Source organism: Artemia sp. Qi Xiang Cuo, chromosome 5, assembly GCF_049724085.1.
Source record: "Artemia sp. Qi Xiang Cuo chromosome 5, ASM4972408v1, whole genome shotgun sequence".
NCBI classification, from domain to species: domain Eukaryota; kingdom Metazoa; phylum Arthropoda; class Branchiopoda; order Anostraca; family Artemiidae; genus Artemia; species Artemia sp. Qi Xiang Cuo.
Window position 1 is genome coordinate 64,141,037 of NC_142798.1, and position 27,925 is coordinate 64,168,961.

The following is a 27,925-nucleotide window of genomic DNA, read 5'->3' on the forward strand; positions in this document are numbered from 1 at the left end:
TTCAACTGATAAAGAAATTGTGAAAACAAATTTCGACCGGGACTTCTTTCAAGCCTTCTTTAGTTGATAAGAAATGAAAAATAGATGAAAAGATCAAAGTATATAAATCTTCAGAAATGGTCAGATTGGTTGTGTATGTATCTATGTCAGAACGATGGAGGGAGGGAGTAATAGAGAAACGAAGCTATTTTCACTTTCAGTTGATCCTTTTTGGAGAAAAAATAAACGAAACTAAAAAAAATTAATAAGAATGAAAGGAAAAATCCGAAATTACCATTGATACGGAAAAAGTAAGAAATCTTCATAATAACCTTTATTTAAACATTAACGCATAACACAAAGGATTCGTAATGGACTTTCAAGTCCAAATTTCAACTAATAGAATGGATTGGTTTTGGCCAGGTTCACTGGAATAGATTTATCACCAACATTGGATCCATCTGTCTTTCTCATTTCGCCAATAGAGTTTAATGCCATAGGATAGACCACAGATTATATTAACTTAAATTTGACATATTTTATTTAGTGGAAAATAAATACAAAAATAAATGGAACAAACTGTATCCTCTTCAAATCGTTATTTTACTTTCTTTTAAAGCTTCTAATTCTGTTCTTGAGTAGGATCACTCTATGCTTCTTAGGAATGTATGTTATATCTAGCATGTAGGTAGGGGTATTACTTCCGGGAGGGTTGCTGTGAATTTGAGAAAAAGACGTGGGAATTTTACGAAGGATTGCCAAATTAAATTCACAACTTGATATTTGGGAGGGGAGGTTCAAGTGTATATGCCAAACATATAAACCAAAGATTTGAAACTTAAATCATGATTCTTAGAAGGGCGCACTTGAATTTCAATAACGAATTTTGTTTTGTTTCTCATATAATAGTGTATATTATCAGTGGACTTGAGCCTTGTGCAAAACCTAGAATCAATGGGACAATGAAAAGGGAATAATAATCAGTTAAAAGAATCACACGTACAAACACAGAAATGAAGCACAAAGGACATTTCGTAAAAGAAAAAGGGATTTTTAAGTCTGTTGGAAAAATAATCTTAATTATGTTCCCACCCTCCAAAACAAACTTGGCACAATTTATACTAGTGATGGTTTTTGGAAAAGCTGACAGAAAGTTGATGCTTTCTGTCAAAAAATTGTTTTTGAGTTTTTCCGGCCAAAATGAAACGTTTCTGCAGATTAGTTGATAGATTTTTAGAATGAGACTGAAAATGTTCAAAGCATAACAATAACAGTTTCAAGTTATTTCGTGTACTAGATAATTTGGAACAATTTTTATGTTCTAAAGTTTGGTAATTTACTTTTAAACGCTTTTATTTAGCTTGAAGTATCGGGTCAAATCCTTTAATCAATATTTCACCCTCTTGCTTTATTTTGTTTGAGATAGCATTGTGTATACATGTTCATCTCCAATGATAATGACAGTTCTGATGACATAATTGCCTCTGACATGAGTGCACCGATTGCCTCTACAACCTCTTTCCCCTAATACTACCACCAATAACGTTTTTGCAGAGAAGTAAGCTTGATGTACCTTGTTTGAACTGGAATTATATAGGAACTTTCAATCCTTCAATCTATGGTTGAAGGATAAAAGTCCTTCCAACAATCCGACGCTCCATCGTTTTCTTCTTAGCAGAAAAGTGGACATGTCCAACCTTGTTTGAACCAGAATCATACACGGACTTTTAACCTGTATAATTGGAGGACGAAATCAGGTCTGGTATCATTCAAATACCCGCAGGCCCCTACCGCAAATATTTTAGAAATAAAATGGCACTGTTTATCTTTTCTAACTAAAATCACACAAGAACTTTTAATTTGTATGATCGGAAGACCAGAGTTGGTTTGTGGCTCGTCCAATACCTTCAATTCAGCGACACCCATCACTGACGTTACAGCTATAAGGTAGGCATGTTATACCTTATTTCAACCGTAATAATGCAGAAACTTTCACTAGGTGTGGCTGGAGGACTGAAATGTGCTCATACCCCCTCCATATTATCTCCCCAGCTTACTTTGTAGCGGAAGGGTAGTCATAAGATATCCTGTTTAAACTGGAATCGTTCAAGATTTTTCAATCCGAAGAATTATTGGCAGAAAGTGGACCCATGCCCCCTCAAAAAAAGAAAATAATAAAAAAAAATAACAGAAAAGTATGCTTGTTGCATCTTGTTGGAGACACTATCAAGGAAGAGTTATCAATCAAAACGATTTGACTACCATAGTGAACCCATTCCCCTCCACAATTGCCGCCGGAACTTTTCAGTTGAAAGCTTGTCACTTGGCACCTTGTTATGACAAGAGTTATCCAATGGTTTATAATCTGTATGATCGGAGATAGAAAGTTCGTGTCCTCCCCCCCCCCTTTCCCAACGTATGTACTGAAGACCTGTAGCGTGTAGATCGCGAGCAGTTTTATATGATAATTCTTTTTATCTTAGATTTCTTCAATTTAATTATGTAATAACTTTTGCAAGCATGGAGGGGACAAATTGATTGCAATATTTTTTCAAGGACTGAAAAGACCATAATTTGTTTTCTAAAGTACTTATTTGTCTCCAAGTCTCCTGAAAAGTTGTCTCCAAGTCTCCTAAAAAGTTGTCGCCAAGTCTCCTAAAAAGTTGTCTCCAAGTCTCCTAAAAAGTAAAACAAATTCTGCTACCCGATTAGTTGCAATTTTAAGGCTAAAAATAAAAGCGCAGGGTAGTGCATAGACGCTTGTTAATGCTATGAGGTAATACTAGTTAAATGGTCTATAGGTTCACATTCAAACATACGCTGTCATTAAGCTAAATGAATAGTTGTAAGATATGTTACCACCACCTTTCTTTTTTGGACTTTAAATATTATTACATTTTTGGGAAGCAGAAAAAATAATGTAGTTTAAATAATGATAAATCAATAATAATAAAGTAATTACGTAGTTGTAGTTTTTCTCGGTCTGCGGGAGCAATATGTTGCTCCCGTAGGTTGTCGGTCACAGCTTTTGTTTGTCGCTAGATAAGTTCGCTTATCTAGATTTTAAGTTCGCTAGATAAGAAACCGTGCATTGTAGGCCTTTGTGAGACAGTTGTTTCTAGCAAGTCACTGCCATGGGATTTTTCTTTCCCAGGATATATTTGCGAGCGAAGAGAACGGACAACCATGGAGCGGGGCGGTCTAGGCATTTTGATTAATGAAGGTACCCAATATTGGGTTAGGGATAACCTTTCTCTGTGGCTTGAAGGTAGGATAGAAACACTTCTCATTGAAATAAAAAATGAAGGGGAAAGGAACTTGATTTTGGGATTAATTTACAAAAATCCGTCATGTGATATTAGTTTTTTTTTTGATGAATTTGAACCATTGTTAGATAAAATTAATAATGAAAATAAAAACAAATTTATGATGGGAAATTTTAATATAGATTTACTAAAAAGAGCGAATAGCTCAGATTTTGTTAATATGATGGTGTCACATGATAGTTTTCCTCTTGTGACTATTCCAACTCGGATTTCGCATCTCTCGGCATCTTTAATTGATAATTTTTTCTTTAATGGTGGATTGCTTGAAAGATCCCAAGCAGATGTGATCGTGTCCGACGGCTCGGATCACCTTCTTTTAATAAGTAAAATAAAGCTAAATCAGTCAAAGGAAAATAAACGAAATGAAAGGACTTCGTTTTACCGTGAAATGAATAATAAAAACCTAAAGAATTTCGCACATATGATGGATGAAACAAATTTCTTGCGGGTAATAAAGAAAAAGTGTCCAAATACTACATATGACCTATTCAGTGAGATAGTGACAAATGTAATGAATGAAACATGTCCTTTGCGAAGATTAAAGTCTAACAGAAATTTTCCTAAGAAACCATGGATATCAAAAGCTATTCTAGTTTCAATAAAGCAGAAAAACAAACTTAATGTGAATTATTTAAAGGATCATTCAGATGATAATTTTATAAAATTCAAAAGATTTCGGAATATTTTAAATTCAGTAAAACGGAATGCTCAGAAACTTTATTTCCAAAATGAATTTCATGAAAATCAAGGGGATATGAAAAATACATGGAAAACAATAAATAAACTTTTGGGTAAATTTCAGAGTAAGGAGGAGGTAAGAGTCATGGAGACAACAGGAGGTCGTCTTACTGATTCTCAAGACATCTCTGAATTTCTGTGTGGTTATTTTGCAAATGAAGGAAAAAGACTTTGCGATCAAGCGCGGGCTAAACTACACACATCTGCGAGTTTTGGATCTGTCGTTGAAAGACAGCCTGTAAGTCAGAATTCCTTTGAGTTTGCAAGGTATTCGGAATGGGAAGTGGCACGATTCTTGGGTACGATGAAGTCAAGCTCTAGCGGGATGGACGAGTTTTCCCTGAAACTCATAAAGGCCGCAAAAACGAGTGTTTTACCTGTGTTGACTCACCTCATCAACCTTTCTTTAGATCTTGGAGTCTTCCCGGAAGCACTAAACATTGCAAGAGTGGTTCCTCTTCATAAAGGAGGGAAAAAAGATGACCCATCGAATCGAAGACCTATATCTATTCTCCCATTTATCTTTAAGTTATATAAGAAAGTGGTACATGCACAGTTTAGCTATTATATTGAAAATAATAAAATTCTAATTGAAAATCACGTTGTGTTCAGAAAAAGGCTATCTAAGGATATGGTAGTTCTGAAATTGGTTGATTGGATTAGTGATGCATTTGAAGCTGGTCTCATACCTGCAGCTGGGTTTTTGGATATGAAAAAAGCGTTCGATACGGTGGACCACTCAGAGCTTATTCAAGCTCTTGACTCGATTGGGGTGAAGGGTTCAAGTCTGGAGTGGTTTTCATCGTATATACAAAATCGGTATCAGATATTTCAGAATAGGTCATATTTATCTTCAAAAAAGAAAGTAGAGTGTGGGGTCACACAAGGGTCAATCTTGGGACCTCTACTTTTCATTATTTTCACTGATCGAGTGAAACACTACCTGTCGGATGCTGGTGTCATCCCGTTTGCAGATGACACTTTGCTCTTTCTGGCAGCGCCTCCACTTGATGTTTTATATAATAAAATTCATAATGCAGTTTCTGAATTTCTAACTTTTTCTCAGCAAAATATGTTAACCCTAAACTTTTCTAAAACCTATTTCATGATATTTTCTAGACTTTCTTCTAGTGCTGGAAATGACCATATCACGGTTCAAGAAAATGTGATAAAGAGAGTAGCAACAACGAAGCATTTGGGGTTTTTAATTGATGAAAACCTGTCGTGGAAAAACCATTCCAGTGCAATAGCTGAAAAATTAAACAGAAGTCTTGGGCCGATGCAAAGAATCAAAAATCTAGTCCCAAAAAAGATCCTTAAAATGATTTATTTTTTTTCATTTTACCCATATATTAGCTAGGGATTCTCTATATGGGCAAGTAATTTTGTAACATGTTTTAAAAGAGTACAAAAACTTCAGAATAGAGCTGTAAAATTATTATCTGAATTTGATGATTCTGATGAGGTTCCTGCTTATGAGCATTTTAAAAAGAATAAGTTAATGGATGTATCCCAAATTCGAGATTACCATGTCGCGATTTTCTCGTATAAATATTTGAATCAGCTGCTCACCCCTGCTTTTGAAAATAGTTTTACTTTTAATAGAGACCTTGATGATCATAATACAAGAAAAGCTGATGACTTAACTCATGCGTTTAGGAGCACCACTCGGGCATCTTTTGTGATTCGCCATTATGGTCCCCATGTTTGGAATATATTGCCCGAGTGTGTGAAAAATGCGCCTAGTCTTCCGGCTTTCAAGTCACGGGCAAAGAAGTTTCTTTTATCTCGTGAGTGAAGTTGGTGTTATGCCCACTCCAGGTTGTCATTCTATTTAAGGTATTTCCCCGATTTAGTTTGCTGTTTTTCTTTTTTCTTTTTTTTTCTATCTACTTCTTGTCTTTTCCTCTTTCTCTCTTTTTTCCTTTATTCCTTCATCCAATAATTTTCTCGTGTGTTCAGTAGCAAGGTATGAATGTTATTTTAATTAGCTGAGAGTGATAACCTCGCTTGCCCTTTCAAGCTTATTGTCTTTCTTGGCAGGCGAAAGGCGAATAGTGTTTGTTTTCTTTTTTAATAAATGTCGATCTCATATCTCATCTCATCTCAACATCTACGTTTTCGCATGTTTACAAAACATTGTTGCTTACAACTTTTAGTAACAATTGGGACGGTAAAAACGTACCTTTAATTCCAGTAATTTTTTGAATGTCAAAGTATTCAAAGTATTAAGCGGACAACGCTTACCAGAATCAACAAAGCGAATTAAAAAAAAGAAAAAAGAAATCAATGAAAGCTTTATTGAATGTACTTTTAAATTGTTTGACATATTAACAATCCACCCTTTCTGTCTGGATTGGTTATTATTTACATCACTAAAGGTTATTAGGGTGCAACTGGTATAAATCCAGTTTGAGTAAATTTTTAAAATTGAATAAGGGAATGTGGCAGTTGGAGAAGCTGTTCTTAGATTCAAATTTTTATGTACAGTAGAAGGTCTTTTGGGGAAGACTCTCTTAAACGGCATTGATCCTTAGAAAGAGGATTTTCCAATCCCTGTTTTTTTTTCAAATTGTGTTCAATTAAGCATTTCACCTTGAGCCAGAGAATCAAAGGAGCAAGGAGCAACTTGGCCCAATAGTAACTGAAACTCTAAAAAATGAAATTGTGATAACAACAAATATATCAAAAGAATTGACTTTTTATACTGATTCTTAATATATCAAATCAATTAAGTTTAATGTTGCCGATCAAAAGCTTAGAGGCCGAGAAAATTTGCCTGATTTTTGTAAAGGGTGGACGCCTAAAAAGTCAAGGGGTCTTAATAAAAATCACACAATCAGATCATATCGAAGAACCCTACTGTAGAGGTTTCAAGCTCTTATCTACAAAGATGTGGAATTTTGTATTTTTTGCCAGAAGAAGGATCGTGGATGCTTGTTTATTTATTTTATTTTTTTCTCGTGGTGATCGTATGGAACCAATGATCCTAGAAGAACGGGAGAGGGCTCGTCTGAACCGAACTCGAACGTTCTATTTCCCATTTTAAGTGACCATTAATATTGGAGGGTAACTAGCCCCCATTCCACGCCCCTTTTTCCCCAAAGATATCCGATCAAGATTTTAGATTGCAATTTGATTCAGCATAGTTGAAGGGTCTAATAATTATGGCTTTGGGGATAAAATGACTCCCCATAGTCCCTGGGATAGGGTTGTAAGCTATGAAATTTCTCCATTCTTCACGTATAGTATTTGTTATGGGAAATATACGAAAAACATTTTTGGGGAATTTTACTGCAGGTGGGACTTTCGACGGGGAGAATTTTCTGTGAATGAGACAATTTCCGGGGGAAATTTTTAGGAGAAATTTTACACAGGGAGGGAGGGAAGGAGATTTCCTGGCACTATTTGAAAAACGGTCATAAATAAAATTGAAAGAATAAACAGTTTTTCAACGGAAATTAAGGAGGAGCATTAAAACCTAAAATGAATAGAAATTATTCCTTAAATGAGGGGTGCTGTCCCTTCCTCGACTCTCGCTCTTTATGCTGAAGTTTAACTTTTTGTCACAATTCTGTAAGAAAAATTGCTGTGAACACAGGGACCGTCGAAGTTGAATAAGAAGTAATTTTGGAAAACTTTAAGACTTTAGCGTAAAGGGTGAGGGTTGAGGAAGGGGTAGCCCCCCTCATATATGGAATAATTCCTGTTTGTTTTAAGTTTTGATGTTGCTCCTTTCTTCAGGTGAAAAAAACTTATTTTTTCTTAAATTCAATACAGAAAAAAATAACTTCTTTTTGAAAAAAGAATTAAAGCTGTTTCACATTGCCATTCCATAACGTAAGAATGTATAATGTTCTATGCTTGGCCATGTTAAAGTTTCCTTTATTAACAATAGATCTACAACAACAAAAAACTTGAAATTAGACACAAATTTCGAAAAAGAGAAAAGAAAATTGAAAAATGGACTAAACAATAAAATAGAAGAGAAGCAACCTGATGTCAGTTATCACCATTACTGAACCTACATCAGGCGATTCGGGACGGCACAGATCCAAAAATAAAGAAAAAAGAAAAAAAAGGAAATACCCCCCGCCCCCGCCCTATTACATCCTTTTATTACGCAAAAAATTTAGAAAACCGATTTAGAAAAATCAGCTATTGCGCATATACAAAAGGAGTCTTTTACCCCCCGAGATGTCGAGGTTTTTAAGATTTTTCCGACAATGTTTCATGTTTCTCCGTATCCTATTCTTGTTTCTTGCTTTGCTTTATAGCTAGTCCCCCCTCCCCCATAAAAAGTAACCTGGGTAGGTGCCTGATATTGACAAGCAAACATACCAAGACAGTGTAATTTTTATTCTAGTTTTAGCTTGTAGAACAAGATTTTGATATAACCATTTTTTTGGAAACAGACTTTGTCATAGGATGTATTTCCAAGGTGACTTAGTCTAAGTCTCAAGAAGAATTCAAATGGACTTGTGTGAATGACCCACATGTCATACCTCTGATTATTTCCAAAAATGTGATTTTACTTACTGTTTTCGGATTGAAAACTTAAACTTGATGGTCTGAATGCTTGTTTTACCTATATGTTTTCTGTGCTTTCAGTAAAGCGCACAATAATTCACAATGGTTAATAGTACTTCAAGAGTTTACAACCTACTCTTGACCTTAGGTAATTTCTGTAAAAAAAGGCAAATTTTGTTAGTTACCCTGACTAGAAGATCAGCTTATTGCGGGGAAACAATTGGCATAGAAGAGGCTACATGCCCCTTGGTTATTTGAGCTATGAGGTTCAAAGTTCGCATTGAAGAGTTTTGAGATACAAATTGTAAGACTTGTTTTTTGCTGAACTCTTTTTTATAGGGGATATTCACCATGCATGTGATAAATGAATTTTTTTTTTTTGCGTTTTTTTTTGTGTAACCCCCCCCCCTATTAATTCTAATAGTAAGTTAGTCAGCAGTGCAGATTTGCCTATTCACAAATTTATGTGACAAACAGTTTGACACGGCACCTTGCCAAAAAAAGAAGAAAAAGTTCCTAACCTTGTTTTAATATGGCTATCCCCAGTTTTTGGCTTTGGGGTATGAAAACCTGCTCTGAAATATAGTGGATATAATTACAGTTTTTATTCAGGCCTGACCCCTTAGTGGGGTTTGTTTTATCCCCTTCTAATTAGTGTGTACATTTTGTTTCCACTATAGTATTTCGAGGATACTGTCTACGACAATACTTGTTACCCTTTCTCTATCAAGCAGCTTTTGGTAGTCGTTTTGCCTAAGCGTGTCTTAGCCCTTCCCCCTCCTAGGCATATGGGCAATAGAAATGTTAAGCGCTTACAGGGTGTTTAATTGAAGGCAGCTGTAACTATGTAAGCAAAGAGGCATGTACCCTAAATTTTTGCGGAGGGAGTGGGTTTCAGAGGTTTTACTCGTGGGGGAGATGTATGAAACGGTATATTTCCAAGAAAGAGATTTTTCAGCTCCTCACATTTTGTTTCTTTCAAATCATGTTTAACGAAACGGGTCACTTTAGGTATGGCATCGGCAGGATGTAAGTTCCTTTTATGAGCTGTGAAAATATTTGAAAGGCTTACAGGGTGTATGATTTAACGTAGTTGTAAGTATAAGTAAGTAAGCATAGATGCTTTTTACCAAAATTTTGTCGTGGGTAGTATGAAATGTCAAAAATTTTATTTTTAGGCTGCATATTTTTAGGGAAGGGAGGGGGGTATCTGGACCAGAGTAGGAAGAATTTTTTGTGTACTTCTGTGTCCAGCTGTGGTTTGGAATCAAGACTTTTTTCGGATCATGACTTAGAGGCCTCCATCGAAGTCCCCTCTAACTAGATTGCACCTGTTTTGAATATTTTAACTTAATGTACATTGTAGTGATACGGCAGTAATTAAGCTTTTAGGGGGCTGTTCTTAAATCTGTTACAGAGACCTGACTCTGGTTCTCTTATTCTACTGGTATTTTCTAATATAACCTGTTAAAAAAAAAATATTTGTTAGGTCAAGGTTCATAGTTTTTTTTTTTTTTTTTTTTTTTTTTTTTTTTTTTTTTTTTATTATTATTATTATTTATCTTTATTATTATTATTAAATGAATTGATGAGAGATTGTTTTTTTTTTTTTTTTTTTTTTTTTTTTTTTTTTTTTTTTTTTAGTGTTTGTATGTAATTTGTGTGTGTTGTTTTTTAGTGTATGTACCCGCCCAGTCACAAGGGCTTTTGGTATCTTTCTTGGGGCGGGTATTGGCATATTTGTTAAATGTATTTTGATGTTAAATAAAATGAACTGAACTGAACTGAACTGTAAGTTCTTACACCTTCATCGCAAATAATCGTACAATTACCTCAAAATGTAGTCTGTATCAAATATAATTAGAAGTATTTGTAGTACACCTAGTTGTCTTATTTGCAGAAAAACTTTATAATTTCTATATTTGACCTATGTATCTCTAGGGGTTTTGTACATTTTCAGGGGGGGGGGTCTGATTTTAATAGAATTGCATTTTTGGCACTTCTGATCTGGTATATATTCAACTACTGATTTTAATTGCCTTTGTCTGCGTTAAGGAGAACCCTTAGAATAAAGCAGTAGCTGTTTAATCCTGCTGACAGTCAAGCCCCTAGTAGGATAGATGCCATATAATAAGCTGGAGTGCTCTGGTGTTGTGGGAAGGTAGTGAGTCTCCGAATTGCCATAAGCTCTTTTCTGCACTCCTATCTCTTGAAGGGAAATTCCGCCTGCGTGGGCTCATAGTGGATTCAGGGTGGACCTTTCACGAAGTTTGCCAAACCAGAGCCGTAAAAGGAAAACAGTGTTGTAGTGTGACCTTCAAGAGTGGCACCCCTCGAAGAAATACATGAAAGACCTAAAGCCGAACTGGCCAGCCATGACAAAAAGAAAGAGAAAGAGAAATCTCAAGATGGAGAAAACAAACAGGACTACGGCCAGTAGAAGGAAAAGGCAAACTAAAACGACGTAGATATTTCGCCTGTATAAAACAAGGAGTCTTCAACGCTGAAAAACAAAGACAAATGTAAACTAACCTAAAATTAAATAAAATCTAAAAGCAAGAAATAAAAACCCGACCCCCGTAGAGAAGATCCCCCTGAAAACGTCTGTATACTTCCCAATAACAAAACTATATGTAAACGGTGGGCAAAGTTCACAAATTGTAGCCCTTACTCCGAGGACTGTGGGGGATTAAGTTATCCTCAAAGACATTACTGTTAGAATCTTAGACTATGCTGAACAAAATGGTCATCTCAAAATTGTGATCGGGTAACTGGGAAAAAAATGAGCGTGGGAGGGGGCCTAGATGTCCTCCATTTTTGGCCACTTAAAAAGGGAACTAGAACTTAATTTCCGTTAAAATGAGCTCTCTCGCGATACTCTTGGACCACTGGGTCGCTACGATCACCCCTGGGAAAAAAAAACAAAAAAAAAAACAAACACGCATCCGTGATCTTTCTTCTGGCAAAAATTACAAAAGTCCGCATTTTTGCAGATAGGAGCTTGAAACCTCTACAGTAGGGTTCTCTGATACGCTTTATATGATGGTGTGATTTTTATTTAGATTCTATGACTTTTAGGGTGTGTTTCCCTCTTTTTTCAAAAATAAGGCAAATATTCGCAGTCTCGTAACTTTTGATGGGTAAGACGGAAATTGATGAAACTTATATATTTGAAATCAGTATAAAAATCCATTTTTTTAATATATCTATTGGTACCAAAATTCTTTTTTTAGAGTTTCGGTTACTATTGAGCCGGGTCGCTCCTTACTTACAATTTGTTACCACTAACTGTTTCACAAATTAAAAAATAAAAATAAAAACCAGAGAAACTTTCGGTTCGTTAAACCAACTCCAACCTCAAACACATACATCTATATATCATATATGACATAATAAACAAACACATATACAAACACTATATGATATGATTAAACAAATACATAACAATAAACTCCATCGACGGGCTACGAATATTCCTCAAACAATAATTCAGTTATGGCAGTACTAAAACAGCAGTAAAGCCAGCAGAAATAAAGTTCTATGATTCAAGCTTAAGTCAATGTTAAGAAGACTCGGTTGCTTAAATTAGAAATAAATTTGGATGGCGAGGTGATCTTAGGTACCGAGAAAACTGACTGAGTAGACAACTTCACTTAACCAGGTAGCGCTACTAGTGATGGCTAGGTATGTAGGGAAGAAATTAAAAGTAAAATAGCTAAGGCACAGGGTGTTTTGTTATATCAGAGTTGAAAAAAGTTTGGGAGAATATGAATACAAGTCTTATAACTAAGATTACGATGGTAGATAGTGATATTGGTCAGGTATGGCTGTGGAACATGGGTGATTCAAATAGTTATGGAAGATATGCTAGATGTATTCCAGAAGCAGTGTCTATTATCAGACACTCTTTCGTTATGAGGTTGAACGACAGTATATTGAACCATGGTCCATGCAAAATATGGTTGTATCCTCTATTTAAAGTTACAGTGAAAGAAAGGTTAAAATAGTTAAGTCACATTTTACAGATGACGATGAAGCTGCGCAGCTGTGCAGGCCTCGGGTGACTCGATTCTTGGTAATAGAATATATTCATACAAGTGTTTGTTGAAAGCATTAAACAATGCATAATTACCTCACAATATCCCTCCCTTGTCTATATTACGGTCCCTGTTCATTTAACTAATAATTTTCCTGGTATTAGCAAACAGCGTCAAATTTTTTTTTTTTTATATTTATACATTTAAATTAATGTTTTATTGCACCTTTGTTTGATGAGTACAAAGTGCAAATTGGATATATTATTTTTAATATACTGTGTTAACCTTCATAACAATAATTTTTGTTATCTATTTATTTTATTTATAAAGTAAGAGCTTTGCAAGAAACAATTTCGTCTTCTTCTATTTTAGTGGTATTCCTGTGATCTATCGTATTTGCCCGATTATGTTGGAGGAAAATTTATGCAGCTTGACTTAGACATGGGAACCGCAGAATTTTTGGAAAATTCCTTAAACAAGTCTGAATTGTTGTTCATACAACTCTTTCATGTGTTGGCAAGAGCTTTTTTAAGTATTTTTTTTACACAAACTTCCATCAATGGGTGAGTCAACAGTTTATCTTTTTTGTTTTTACTATTAATACTATCTGTATTGAAATATGGTATTCGACAGAAAATAATTTAGTCGAACGCTTCGCCTGGGATATATTTTTGTTACCTGAGGTCCGTTACTCTAACTGCGCTTCCTCTCGCCGCCTGTCAGTGTTGACCTCTTTTTATGCTATTTTTTCAATTGCTATTTGCTTTTGAATTGACTTGAAGTATATATTTTGTATAAGGGGTGATTGATTGTTTGTGATTATTATCATGGACCAACTGACAGAACTGAGTTGAGGCCAGGCCACAAAGACTCAGTGCCTCTACACACGCACACACACTCACAAAAAAGAATAATAACTTTAAATACAGCACCGGTGGCCGCTGGGTTATTGGCACCCTTCGGTCATGGCATTTTAAAATTGAGTTTGACTATCCTTTTTCTCCTTTGTAGAAGAGCCGTCCTTGGTAGTGCTAAGGTGTGAACCATTGTTGTCCTCATTTCTTGGAACTTCAACTGCCAGCTCCAGACCAGCTTTGGGTAGCCATCAGCAGCAAGCGGCACCTGGCCCTTAGACCCGGTAGTAGTGAGATAACTTCTGTTTCCCACCTCAGATTGCTCCTTAAGGGATCTTTTCTTGCGCAACAGTCCTCACTTCATATGTCTAGAGGGATTGGGTCCCTTCCCTTAGCATGATTTTGGCAGCCATGATTGCGTCCACTCCATCCAATGTTGGAAGCGTGTTCAATTTATACCCTACCTTATTGTCAGACACTGGACCTGACGGCCAGTGCCCTTACGGTAACTAAGATTAGCAGTAGCACCCCCCCCTCCGTATTTGTGCCTTCTGCTCTCAGGAAAACCGCGAGAAGGTTGTCATCAGTAACTCCAAAGAGTGACTTAAGATAAAGTAACGTACTGCTTTAGGACAAGTAATTTCCATCTCCTTAATTTCGCAGAATTTCTTCCTTGACATAAAAATTATTAAGAAAACAATCTTTTTTTGATACTTTAGATTTAGACGTATTAAAAAGTGAAAAATAAAATTTTTTTGCTGCCGAAAAAGTTTGAAATTTTTAAAACTACAAGTGAAAGTGAGGGGCGGTCATAACAGAGAAAATTGCTCTCGAATAGCTATACAGTATTCAAATATTGTGCCATAATATTGACATAATAGTTATTCAATATTTATAATATTTGCATATTGTTGCAGAATATTTACTTCCCCACGTTTTCATGTCTCAAAAATATTTAATTCTTCTGGGTGGCAGGAACAGGGTCGTAGCAGGAACGATTTTCTTTTTACTTTTTATTGCATTTGGAGATAAAAGGCTATTTTTAAGCGTATTTTTATTCCTTTATTTCAGTCTTTAGTATTCGGTAAATCATTCGGGACGGAAATGTGAATTTCTTGTTTCTTCATACCGTTTCAAACTGCATACTAGCAAATCATGCTTGGAACACTCCATGCCAAGACCATATCCACATCTTATTCAAAAAACCAATGCCATTGCTTTACATGCATTCAAGAAATGCCCTGCATGAAAACGGGCATTTCCATTATCTGAGAGTTTGATCTTTGGTGCTCAAAACAACAAACTTAAATAAAAGACTTCTAAAACGATTTACATCACCTGTTATTCAGCTATTCGACCTAAATAGTATAGTAATTTGTTACAAACTAATGAATAAAAAAATCAACTGAACTCTAAAAGCATCGCTTGTATGGGTCTTCTGAGTGCTGCAATGCAAACAAATGTGTATGCATATATGTAATTAGAAAAGTCAAAAAGTTGGATTTGAGACAGAAAACATAATGCACACGCATTGAATTTAAAGACCATGATATAATTCTGAAGCAAAATGACAAATTCATATATTATGAAAACATACTGATGTTTCTTAAGTAAAAGTAAAAACTGTTATATTAAAGAGTGGTTCATCTTGTCTCTACGGACATCGTAAAAACAACTTTCTACCAGAATGAGTTGTGCCCATGACAGAAGATGGCCTGAAAGGGGTAGGCTACCCTTTAAGCATACTGATATGAAAAAAACAACTAAAAACATGATGTTAGGTCAGTTAAATTCAGAGAAAAAAAATATAGAACACATTTTTTACCTGTAGAAGCAGTAAGATGTTATTAAAGAAAAAAAAATAAATAAAAAAATAAAAAAGAAAGAGCTGGGTTCCAGCTAAATTCTGGATTTATTAACCTTGATAACCGGACTGCATAACTTTCTGGAATGCTGCTTAACTTTACATTAGCATTTTGATCTTGTGTTTACTTTTGTTTGGTTATATATTTTAGTTTCCTGTTGTTTTTTGGCTTGATTTTTTGGAGTCTGGATTAACATTAGATTTTTTGTTGGCTTTTTGCTAAGGATGCCTTGTTGCTTATATAGTCGAACTTTTCTTTGAATTTAACTGTCATAAAGGTTCGTTGCTCAGGAACTTTTGCTCTAATTTTCTGAGCTTTGTCACCGCTGGTCAACTCACAAACGAATTATTAATTTCTGATAGACTGCAGACATTATACTTCTTGGCAGCGTTGCCAACGCTTTGAAATAAACTGAACCAGTTTTCCGACTAAAATTGTACCAACTAGATATCTGAACAGGAGGTTAACACTTTTCTCGGAGAAGAAGAAATTTTCAATAAAACTTGGAACAGATATATAAGTCAGAAAGGAGCAGGTAAAACCAAAATGTACCGGGGAATTTGATTGCACCTAAAAAAAATTTCAAATTTATCACTTTGTACCAGTACCTCTAAATTGTATAAAAAATGGTACAATTGCCCCGTTTGGCAACGCTGTTTCCTGGGCAAGTTATTTGTGCTTTTTCTTGTGTGCCGCCAGGAAAGATGTCCTTCAGCACAACCAATTATTTACGCCTGCTTCTCTATTGCCACCACTGATTGACACCATTCTTGTTAGATGCCTGATGATTGTTTACCTGCTCGCGTATTGCAATGCTTCTTCTGTAATGTCTGGTGTATATGTAGGTAATAAATCTATGTGTCAGCTCAGCTTAGATGTTTCACTGCTTTGAATGTATTTCTAGGAATTTTAGGCAGCACTTGCGGAAAGATGATATTTTTATCACTTTACTCTTCTGCAGACCCGTTTATCTTACCTCCTTTTGCCTATTTTGCCGTGTATTCTACCTGTTGGATCAATTCCATTGTAACCTAGGTCGGGAAGGTGGCCTTCAAATATTTGAATTAGCCTTCGTTGGCTAATTCAATGGTATCCAAGAAGAGTTACCTTGGTTCAAGAAGGTGTGATCCTTTTTCTTAAGCATAGTTAACACTACTGGCAATTTATCACCAAATTTACTACTAACTACTAACAACTCACCGCAGCACCAAGCCGCCTCAGGCCAACACAGCTACACACGCTGCTCCTCCATCCCAATCTATTCAAAGTCTTCCTCTTTATACCCTCCCAGGAACTTCCCATTTCCCTAAATTCTTTCTTCACGACACCCTCCCATCCCAACCGCGAGCAATTTGCTTCCCTTTTAACTTTAGACAGCTGGCCGAGAAGAAAAATTTCCGGCAGTACATTATCTTTCATCAGCAAAACGTGTCCAAGCCATTTCAAACTTTCTCTCATTATAGCCCTAGAAAGCAGAATTGAACCACTCTTTTCTCACAGCCTACTGTTTTATTTTTTTTGTAGTTTACGCAGTTCAGAAAGCCAAAGGGCTAGATATATCTGCTCTAGAACTACCTGGTACATTGCACAAACTTTTTTTTTCAATTTAATGATTTTTTTATTTTGTTTTGCTGGTGGTGGCAGATCTAGTTTTAAATGCAAGGGTTATGTACTGTCTATCTTGGGTGTTCAGGACTTTTACATCTGATCCAAAGAGTGCAGGAATCTGAAAAGAGAGGAATCGTTAGGGCTTGGACATTCATTCAATGTGGGTTTAAAGCTATTGCCACTGACAGTGCAGTGTTGCCCCAAAAACTTGGGAAATGTCCAAAGAAGTTTAATTATATATTTATATTAAATTTGAGTTTCAATTAAAGTTGGACTTTTTTTTGGATCCAATGTAAAATTTCGTTTAAGTAGGAACTTTTTTTTTTATTTTCAACTGTTTTTTTTTGAACCTTCAAGTATTTATTGCTAAGCTAACACGGAACAGCTAACGTGGAATACGCGAAAATGCCTATTGTGCCCTTTTGGAAAACGTGTTTTTTTTTATTTTCAGCCCAATATAAAGACAAAGGAAGAAAATAAATATAACAAGTATTTTTATTTATTATTTAATAATTCTTCATGAGTTTGCTGTGAAATACTAGATGTCATTGGTTATTTTTTTGTTTACAGAGAACAACTTCTTCTCTTTGTTTTCTCTAATCAGTTATCCATACCCTTCATTCTGAGGCTATATTTCCTGCCTTCGAACCTCAACCGACTTTTTTATGTGTACAGTATGCGTGGTTTCCTAGTCTGGAATCCCTCATCTAATGTCACTAATCAAATAAAATCATTTCTAGGCAGAAACTATTTTAAAAATTAATAAATTGCTCATAATAAATTTAATATCCATGGATTCCTTTGGCTTTCAGCTTTCTAACGAAAGTGAAATCGCATGTCGTTTGAAATCGTATAATCTGTTAGTTTTCACATCATATTGACAATGGATTTTTTTCCCTGTGTTATCCCCTTCTCAGGGAAAAAAGGGCTGTCAAGGAATGACCTCCGGTATACTAGACTTGAAACCATAAATTTTTCTAGATTTCCCCCCTAGACAAAGCAACTGTTTGCTTATTGGACGATGTTGAAATACAAAAGATGGTTCGGATCATTTACTTTTTATCTTTGAACTTGGATATACTCGGATTCTGTTGACGTAAACCGTTTGAAAAGGCGGATACATACACTGAATCTGTAATCTACCTTTTTATAATAGTCCAGATACAGCGTTAAAAAAATGTAAAAAAAAGTGTAAAAAATAAGTACATAAAAATGACCGAACGACCTTGGCTACCGAAAGGGGGGAGAGTTAGTAAATACTGGTTGCACCAAATTAAGATCATATACCGAAAACAGTAATTTAATACAGCAAACGTGTGGGTGTGTACGTAGATATTGGATGGGTGGGGACGTGGGGGGGGGGTTAACTTGTAAAACAAGCAAACTATATGATAACATCGTAAATATACGGTGTTAAAAATTTTGGTGGAGGTATTTGGTCAAATTACATACAGTATCAGCCCCCATCAATGGGTTGAAGGATGTTCATCTGGTTTTTTCTGCTTCACGACTTGTCAAAGGTATTTTACAGCCAACCAATGAAATCATTTGAATTTGTTATTCTTTCAAATCATTTGAATTCGTTATTCGTATATATAAATATATATATATATATATATATATATATATATATATATATATATATATATATATATATATATATATATATATATATATATATATATATATATATATATATATATATATATATATATATATATATATATATATATATATATATATATAATCTTTCATCTTTCATCCAATAAAAATATCCTTGCGATCTAAACCTTTCTCTCATTGTAGCTCTATAAAGTGGGATAGAATAGAACCTCATTTTTTTTGTACAGCTTACTGTTTGAAATAAGGTCAGTCAAACTAGTACGAAAGGTATCCGTGGACGCTTCCTCTAGGGAAAATATAGCAAATTCTCATCCGTCTTCCGAAGCGCCCACGCTTCGGACTCATACTTGACCACCATTGTCACTGTAGCTTCCAATATTCTAATCTTGGTTCGAAGACTTACGCTCCTATTTTTCCAAATTTGTTCAAGAATGAAAAATTACACCTAGGACCCTATCTTAGGTGTCTTACAGGTTTCCTTTAAGATATGATTACCAAGTGCTTGTTATAGAAAAACATAGAAGTATCCAAGTCAACCGTCATTTCTGGACTGATAAATCGAAGAACACGTTCCGTTCGAAAATCCGTATTTTCTGGTCCATTAAAACTATTTTCTGGTCAGCTGCACTGTGGGTGCGTGATTTTTTTTTTTTTTTTTTTTTTTGCAGTCGAAAACCTGGTCTTGACTCATCTATGTCAAAATCTCTATCAGTATTTTGATCAAACATATCTATTTAGCTTTTTTTTGGTAAGAATTCTTTCAAAAATAAATTTGAGTCACTTCTATCTAAGCAATAAATTTGAATCATTTCATGCAGTTAATTTAAACTTTTCTTCATGACATGCGCGTGGCACGAGTCTATAGCATATACACAGCTGGTGTAATTGTGTGGTTAACCCTAGGAAAGACATAAAAAATGCCATTCATTTAACAAAAGAATTGTCCTTTGACAAACGGAAGACTTACTGCATTTATGAAATACCCAAGTTGGCACTAGCTAGGTATCGGGGGTGCAGATGTATTTCTCAAAACCCTTTTTTCTAATTACCATAGTTTTTTTTTAGTAAAAGCATGCATTGATTTTAGAAAGATACTCGAGTCCTAAATGAGTCCTTTGACAGGAGGGGAACAGATGAAAATATGGAAAGGGGATGTTGAAAAAAATGTAGGAATTGTATAACATGAGACCTAGCTAATTCACCCCTGTCAATTTCCATAATTCTGAAGTTTTTATTCACGGTTTATGAATGCGAAGGGAAATGAAATTAACGGAAAAAGCGGCTGTATACGTAACTAACCTAACGAACCATTTTTCTTTTTGTATTAATAATTCAGTGCAATCTTTGCCGCTTTTTGGTAATTTTATATGCATGGTTTAATTTGGTGATTCATGATGTTTCCTCGCAGAAAGAAATTTTGTCTTATTTAGAATGCAAGTTGAATTTCTTTAGATTAATGCAATATTATTTTGCTTATTACCCTTTTTCAGTTTACAAAGAAACGTCCAGTTCATGTAGTTAGGCAAAATACTTTTATTTTTTTAGAACAAACCGTAACAATCTTTGTATTTCAAGAGGGAGGTGGAAATTTTGTTTGGAAATTTAATATTCACTTTTGTAAATAAATGGTAAAAGAAGAACAAAGTATGGAACTACACCCCACCTGTTGGGGTGCCAGAAATTACCTCGAAAAAAAATGTGCAGACCAAAAAAATGTACAAAAATGTCAAGCTAAAGTCTTGATTTTATGAACCAATGACCCCATAACAATGCATTTCTGTAAAGTAAAAATTGTCTTGAGTACCCCAAAAATATATGTGCTGAGAACCGATTTGTCTGCAGGGTGATGGGGGCTTTGGACCTGCTCTACCCTCGACCTGAGTCTCTAGATCTTATGGTTTTGCCAGTAATTCCTTACACATTTTGATAATTTGCCTTCCCCGAAGTTTTGCCTTTTCTTACTGAAGTTAACTCCTCTCTGCTTGCCTTTAAGGATTCAAAAGACACTTTTGGGGGGTATATTTTAAAAATGCATTTCGGACCTGAACATCGGCTTTTTTTTGTTAACCACCCAAAATTGAGGGAGAGACTTTAAGACGCTTTCAGGGAGGTCTGATTCACTATCCTTTCTTTACTTGGGTATAAGATGGTCAGTTAAATAAAAATAAATAAAAAAACAGCTAAATAAGCTAATTCGAAGTAAGTGCAAATGTTACCTTACGCAATACAATTCTATGGATTTTTCCAAAAACTCTATATCTTTGCTAAAGCAAATGTTAATTGATCACTTGTCAGGGATCAGAAAACTACCTCCTGAAATTGTCTTATTTTTCACCTCGCTTCATAAAGTAGGAACTTGCAGGGATGTCATATATATAGATCAAAGGAAAGACCTTTAAGGCATATTGGGACCTTTAAGGCCCATCCCCAAGTCGTGCTACTGTGTACTATCGATTGTACGACATGAAGCTATGTGAAATGGGTTCTAAAGTTGGATCTCTTTCAGAAGTTTCTTTAAGTCGAAGCGAATTGCGCTTCCTAGGCTAAGCATCATGGTGTATATTTTCTTCAGGATTTTGATAATAGAAAACAGAAAGTGGATTTTACAACCACAAAATTTAATTTGCTTGGCCAGCTGATATAGATTGGAGCCTTGGAGTCAGACTCGGAGTAACATTATTTTGACTCATAACTCGGTTTGCCTGTTGATATAGATTGGAGCCTTTGAGCCAGACTTGGATCAACATTATTTTAACTCGTAACTCACTTGGCCAGCTGATATAGATTGGAGCCTTGGAGTCAGACTCGCATCAACATTATTTAGACTCATACGGTAAAAGTGAAGTGCAAATCCGAGGAACAGGGCAAAGCTTCAACTGTCGAAAAGTTATGGGTCGATCATAATTATTTTCTAACATTTAGCATGGGCTAAGACCTTAAACCACTCCCTTCCCTGTATTTGTACCTTTACAGGGTCAAAATATGGGTGTAATTTTTTCTGGTCGTTTACATGGATTATATTTGTAACATTTTTATTTATGAAGATGTGTTTTTGCCTACCATATATTTATTACCTTTTAGTGAACGCGAGTACTTATTTAAATTTTCATTGTTTTCTATTTAGACAGCAATTTCATTTGTCTTTGCTTTTTCCTTGTTTGCTTTTGGTTATCATTTCTGTTTGTGGGGTAATGTCATGAACGTCTATTCCATTTTGATTTTGAAACCTATTTTCCTTCCAGAGGACTGCATACAAATCTTTCTTTTCCCACAGAGAAATGGAATCGCATAAATAGCTAAAATTAAAATTCCATTTTTCTAATGGAAATATCATTTCCTTTTAGCTTCTTTGGGGGCTGAAGAAACCCATTCATCTGGAATGTTTTCTAGTTAAAATCTAAATTTTTGAAATGAATAGTCTAGCCCCATTCGCGCAAATTTGTTTTAAATATTTAAATTGTATTGGATCGATAGGTAATTATAGTTATCGCCGTTTTCCATGCGCACATCATGTAGTGAAAAGTTACATCTTTTTTGGAAAACAACTGAATCTAGAAATTGTTTGTTCTTCACAAACATGCATTATTATATGTGGATCTGGAAAACTTACAGGGCATATAATCGACATTTTAGTTTAGAAACGTTGATACTTTTACTACTGCTAACAACTCACTACAATATCAAGACACCTGAGGTCAACAGAGTTACGCACACTCCTCCATCCCAATTTTTTAAAGCCTCCCTTTGCACACCCTCCCAAGAAGTTCCCATTTCCCGTAAATATTTCCTTACGACCCCCCCCCCCCCACACACCGTTCGGGCACGACCTGCTTTTTGCTTGGTCTGAAGGTTGGACGACGAGGATAAGGTGATGAATGGCTCCAATCGTGATGAATTGTTGGCCCTGACAAGGAAACGTCGATAGCATGGAATGAATTTGACGCAACCTGGACTTAAAAAATCTATATCCTTTTGTTCTTTGATTTTTGTTTATTATTATTTTTTATCAATTTCTTATATTGCGATTAGCTTTTCAATTGGAATATTGCAATTGGAAAGAGCGTTGAATAGAAATTCAGATTGTATGTTTATCTTTTAGACAACAAATTTATGTGTTACAACACAGTTTTACCAATGTGGCTTGGGAAACTGGACATGGTGAAACTTTTAAGGCCCATCAACAATGAGATTCTGCTAATACCGGGAATAAGCTAGTGCTAGTTTGAGCCAATCAGATTTTTTAAATAAATTTTCAGCCTGCCAGGAAGATTTTATGAAAAATCTGATTGACTCAAATTAGAACTAGTTTAATCTCTGTATTAGTAAAATCTGATTGTGAATGGGCCTTTAGCAAGATTTTTTTTGGCAAAACTTCCACATATAAGGGTTGATGTAGGGCTTGTTTCACATACCTTGGGAAAGACAAAAGAAAAATAACAGGTATCCTTAAAACCACCCCCCTCAGAGAAAATCAGAAATTGCATATGCTTTTAGGCAGGGAATCGAAATCTCCTCATTGTATTCTTACATATTTTGATAATGTAATCTTTATTAAGATCATAACTTTTTTAAGGGTATTTTGCTAAAAAAGATTTGCAAAAAAGATTTTTGCAAACGTATTTTAGATCAGTATAAAAAGAAAATTCTTTCGATGTTGTCTATATATTCTTATCAAAATTCCTTTTTTTTTAGTTTTGATAAGTAGAGTGGGGCTAGTTGAGACGGGGGCAGGTTGATACAATAATTGTTTCTTACTTATGCACATGAAGTAAGATTGCAAACAAATCACAGCATAGTGACGCAGCCTTAAGGGTAGTTTCAGAGTTATGCAACAGGCGGTTTACTGTGCCACGAAAAAAGTGTGATTTATAACCGAAAAGTAAATTTTTATGTATTTTTTTAGTGAAAAAAAGTGGTGCTAGTTTTCGACGGAGCCCCTCAACTATCATTGCACTTTATTCAGCTGTTAGTAGTAAGGCCATAGGGAATATGAACCCTACATTCAACCCTACATTCACGCCTACAAGAATATGCGTGTAGTTTAACCGGTAAATTGGCTTGCTAGGGTCAGTCACCTATTACTATAAACGGTACTTGCATTACCAGACGGGTTTCTAAGGTGTAGCTCATTTTTTTTTGTGTCAAACAGAGAGAGAGCGGTGGTCACACTAACTTGATTAGTAATTGGATTCAGATATAAGGAGTAATTTTAATTGTACTTCTTATTAGTAGGAGAATTGAATTCAGAGAGAGAATAGTTTATTTGAGAGGATATTAGTGGAGAAAAAATGAGTGGTTCATTTACATTATTGGAGATTAAGGATGGAACCGACAGCAGCAGCAGCAAGGATATACGAATACCCAATGTAGCGCTGGAAATAACCGTTGGCTGTAGACTATGCCTTGAATGTGACAGTGAGTTCTCCGGATGAGTGACGTAATTTTGCAAGTTTGAGCCATAGGAACAACGAGTTTTCGCTGGGGATAGTGATATCCTTCATATAAATAAACTTTGATCTGCATTAGATACAATAATGGAACGTTTTGCTGATAATAAACTACAGAAGTGAATATTATATCCGTCATTGTATTCTATCAACAAGTTTCAAAATCGATGGTATTTTTTTCTTTCTATATTAGATTAGCGTACATTTTATAAAGTACAAAAATCGCGTACCTAGGGGGTAAAATATAAATTAAACATACACACAACAGGTGAACTTGACCGAGCCCTCCATTTTGAAACATATTAGAGTCATAAAGTAATATAAAAACAACCATAAAAGAAAGTACCTTCAAGTCATTGTAAACCTAAACCAAATAAATAAGAGGGCAAAAGCTCCCCAGACTTTAAGACAGAGCAGTAACAATTAACACCAAATAACAAAAGGAAATATCATTGAATAATTAATACTGTTATAAAGACATGCAGACAGAAGCGCCACACATTCTTATTCAAAAAATAATTAACTCATAGAAAAAACAAATAAACCCCCCGGATTAAAATAAATTGAAATTTGTGTTATCTAAGCCAAATGTTTTGGCCCGTTAACACAACCTAGAAAAAAAAAAAAACAGACGCAAGATAAATTTTAACCTGTAAAAAAAAAACCTTAAATTTAGTAAAAAGCTATAGAAATATAAGCCAAAATTCAGAAATTATCAATTCTAATATACAAAAAGAAAATTAAAATAACACATATAAATTTCTTAATCCAAAGCGCACATCAGGAACCAATAATAGGTGAACCAACTTAAACGAATTGCAAGACCCATATTGACAGAGTTGACCAGCCGCGAGAATAAATAAAAAATAATCAAATCACTACATTCTTCTACCTGTAAAGGGATGTTTTCTCACTATCTGATTAAGAAGAGCATGTTTACAAATTTGTTGGCTAAAAATGGCTTTCTCAAAATTGAGTTATGAAATAACTTACGAATTAAATTACATAACGAAACTTCTATATTTATATGTTTTTATCACATGTATTAAGGGGTTTACCCCCTAGTCAATATCTCGCCCCTTTACGCTAAAGTTTTTGTATGCGCGATTCAAGAGTTTCCTTTTATGGCCAAATTAAACGACACGTATTTGATGAAAGCAAAAAGGGTTTAACAGATGATTAAGTGGCTTTTATAAAAATTTAGGACAGGGAAGGGATCAATGTATCAATTCTAGCATGTTCATTGTAAGGTGAAAAAACAAACTATTTCTTCATTAAGGAATTTCATTTATGGTGACAATCCACGTCTGAACGACTTTCTAGTGCTAAATGATGAATGAGGCGCTGATTCCCCTATCCCTCCCCCTAATGATTTTAATAATAATTCTTTTGGGATTTCCTTCAAAAATGTAATTTTTTTTTCAGTGAAAAAATAGTCCCTTCATGATTCTGAGTAACTCATTCCATCCCCCTATTTTTTGAGGGGGTGGTAACGCACGGATGACATTGTGACACTTTGGTGGTGGTTATTCGAAGCTCTTGTTGACGATGTTTGGTTGATTTGTCCTCATTTTCGTTAATGTCACTTATTTACTGAGGAAATTAAATCTCGTACAGGCTTTTACTGAGGACATTAAATCTCGTATATGCGTTTACTAAGGACAAATTTTTTTTATCAATATTAAGGTTTTCTTTACCCTGTTTAAAGTTTTATGTTGTTTTTAAAGGGAATTACGCCTGTTTTTATCATATTTGTATCTTTTTATTGGGAAACACAGTGAAAACCCATATTAAGAGCTATATTTGTGAGTTTTTCACTGAGAAATCCATTTTTCAGCCAAGCCTTGACCTTCCTAAGTGCATTTATACTGGGAAATGTCCCTAAGCTAACACAGTAAATGATAGAACCCCTACTATATTTGTGTTCCGATATTGCGGCTATACTTACAAGCAGTTTCTCAACATTTATGGTGACAATCCACGTCTGAACGACTTTCTAGTGCTAAATGATGAATGAGGCGTTGATTCCCCTATCCCTCCCCCTAATGATTTTAATAACAATTCTATTGGGATTTCCTTGAAAAATATCATTTTTTTTTATTTTCAGTGTAAAAATAGTGCATTGGTGATTCTGAGTAACTCATTCCACCACTATAGATTTTGAGGGGTTGGTACCGCACAGATGATACTGTGACCATGTTGTAGTAGTTATTCGAAGCTCTAGTTGACGGTGTTCCGTTGATGTGCCCTTCATTTTCATTAATGTCACTTATTTACTAAGGAAATTAAATCTCGTACAGGCTTTTACTGAGGACATTAAATCTCGTATATGCGTTTACTAAGGACAAATTTTTTTTATCAATATTAAGGTTCTCTTTAGCCCTGTTTAAAGTTTTATGTTGTTTTTAAAAGGGGATTTGGCCTGTTTTTATCATATTTGCATATTTTTGTTGGGAAACACACTGAAAAACCATATTAAGAGCTATATTTGTGAGTTTTTCACTGACAATTCCATTTTTTAGCCAAGCCCTGACCTTCCTAAGTGCATTTATACTGCGAAATGTCCCTAAGCTAACACAGCAAATGATAGAAACCCTACTATATTTGTGTTCCGATGTCGCGGCTATACTTACTAGCAGTTTCTCAACATTTATGGTGACAATCCCCGTCTGAACGACTTTCTAGTGCTAAATGATGAATGAGGCGCTGATTCCCCTATCCCTCCCCCTAATGATTTTAATAATTATTCTTTTGGGATTTCCTTGAAAAATATCAATTTTTTTTTTCAGTGAAAAATTAGTGCCTTCATGATTCTGAGTAACTCATTCCATCCCCCTATTTTTTGAGGGGGTGGTAACGCACGGATGACATTGTGACACTTTGGTGGTGGTTAATCGAAGCTCTCGTTGACGGTGTTCGGTTGATGTGCCCTCATTTTTGTTAATGTCACTTATTTACTAAGGAAATTAAATCTCGTACAGGCTTTTACTGAGGACATTAAATCTCGTATATGCGTTTACTAAGGACATTAAATCTCGCCCGTATATAAACAATCCATATCCATCAAATTGTTAAATCTTAGACATGAAAATTATGGATTAATTGATAAATGTAAAGTAATTATTTTTCTTATTTGTTTATTTCATTTATAGGAACCCCCTGAGTATATAAAAGAAGGACAACCCATATGGGGTAATTATGTTAATCAGAGTGCTCATGATGGCGATAATGTATGGGCCGAGTGGGAGCTCACCAGAGGCGAGGAGCTTCTTCTTTGTAATGCTAGCACCGATTCTACAGATTGTATTATGGAAGTTCATTACACGGAGGATAGGCTATCATATACTTCAGATGATTTGGTGAGGAGGGGGCCTTCGGGTTGGCTCTGTATCGAAGATGACGAGCGTTTATATTATGACATGCCACCACTGGTGAATATACTGATAGTAGAAAATAGTGCTGATGATGATGATGTTCAAGTAATTGAGCCTGACATCATATATTTAAAGAGTATTATAAATATTGATTTAACGAATAAATAAAGCATTAGAATAATGATTTTATTTAAATAGCATGGACAAAAAAATGAAATGGATGATTTCTTAAGAAGAAGAAATACATTACATAGCTAACTTCTATGATTTTTTCAAATTAAGCCCCTTCTTATCAGATTCAAAACGCTTAATATCCCCAAGCATATGCGGTAACGCTTAATTATTAAGAAAATCATAAGGGAGAGGAATCTATATCCTTGAAATTAAAAGAAATTAAGCCTTTTCTTATCATCTTCAAACGCTTAATATCCCAAGCATATACGAGTCAAATTTCACTTTAGAGTGCTAACGTGTATCTGATGAAATAATTTAAGTCCAGTTTCAGAATTCCTATCAAGTCGAACAATAAAGCAAAAACGAAAAC

General features: G+C 35.0%; 1 protein-coding gene across 2 annotated transcripts in view; it reads left to right on the forward strand.

The window, feature by feature from the left end:
* Window positions 1–27,925, forward strand: part of LOC148952380 (protein-L-histidine N-pros-methyltransferase) — a 154,386-nt gene that overhangs the window by 11,976 nt on the left and 114,485 nt on the right. For both annotated transcript variants that reach the window (XM_089089838.1, XM_089089837.1), the window contains one exon: window positions 12,983–13,173. In XM_089089838.1, the coding sequence (XP_088945964.1) occupies window positions 12,983–13,173 (191 nt within the window). The remainder of the gene's footprint in view (window positions 1–12,982; window positions 13,174–27,925) is intronic.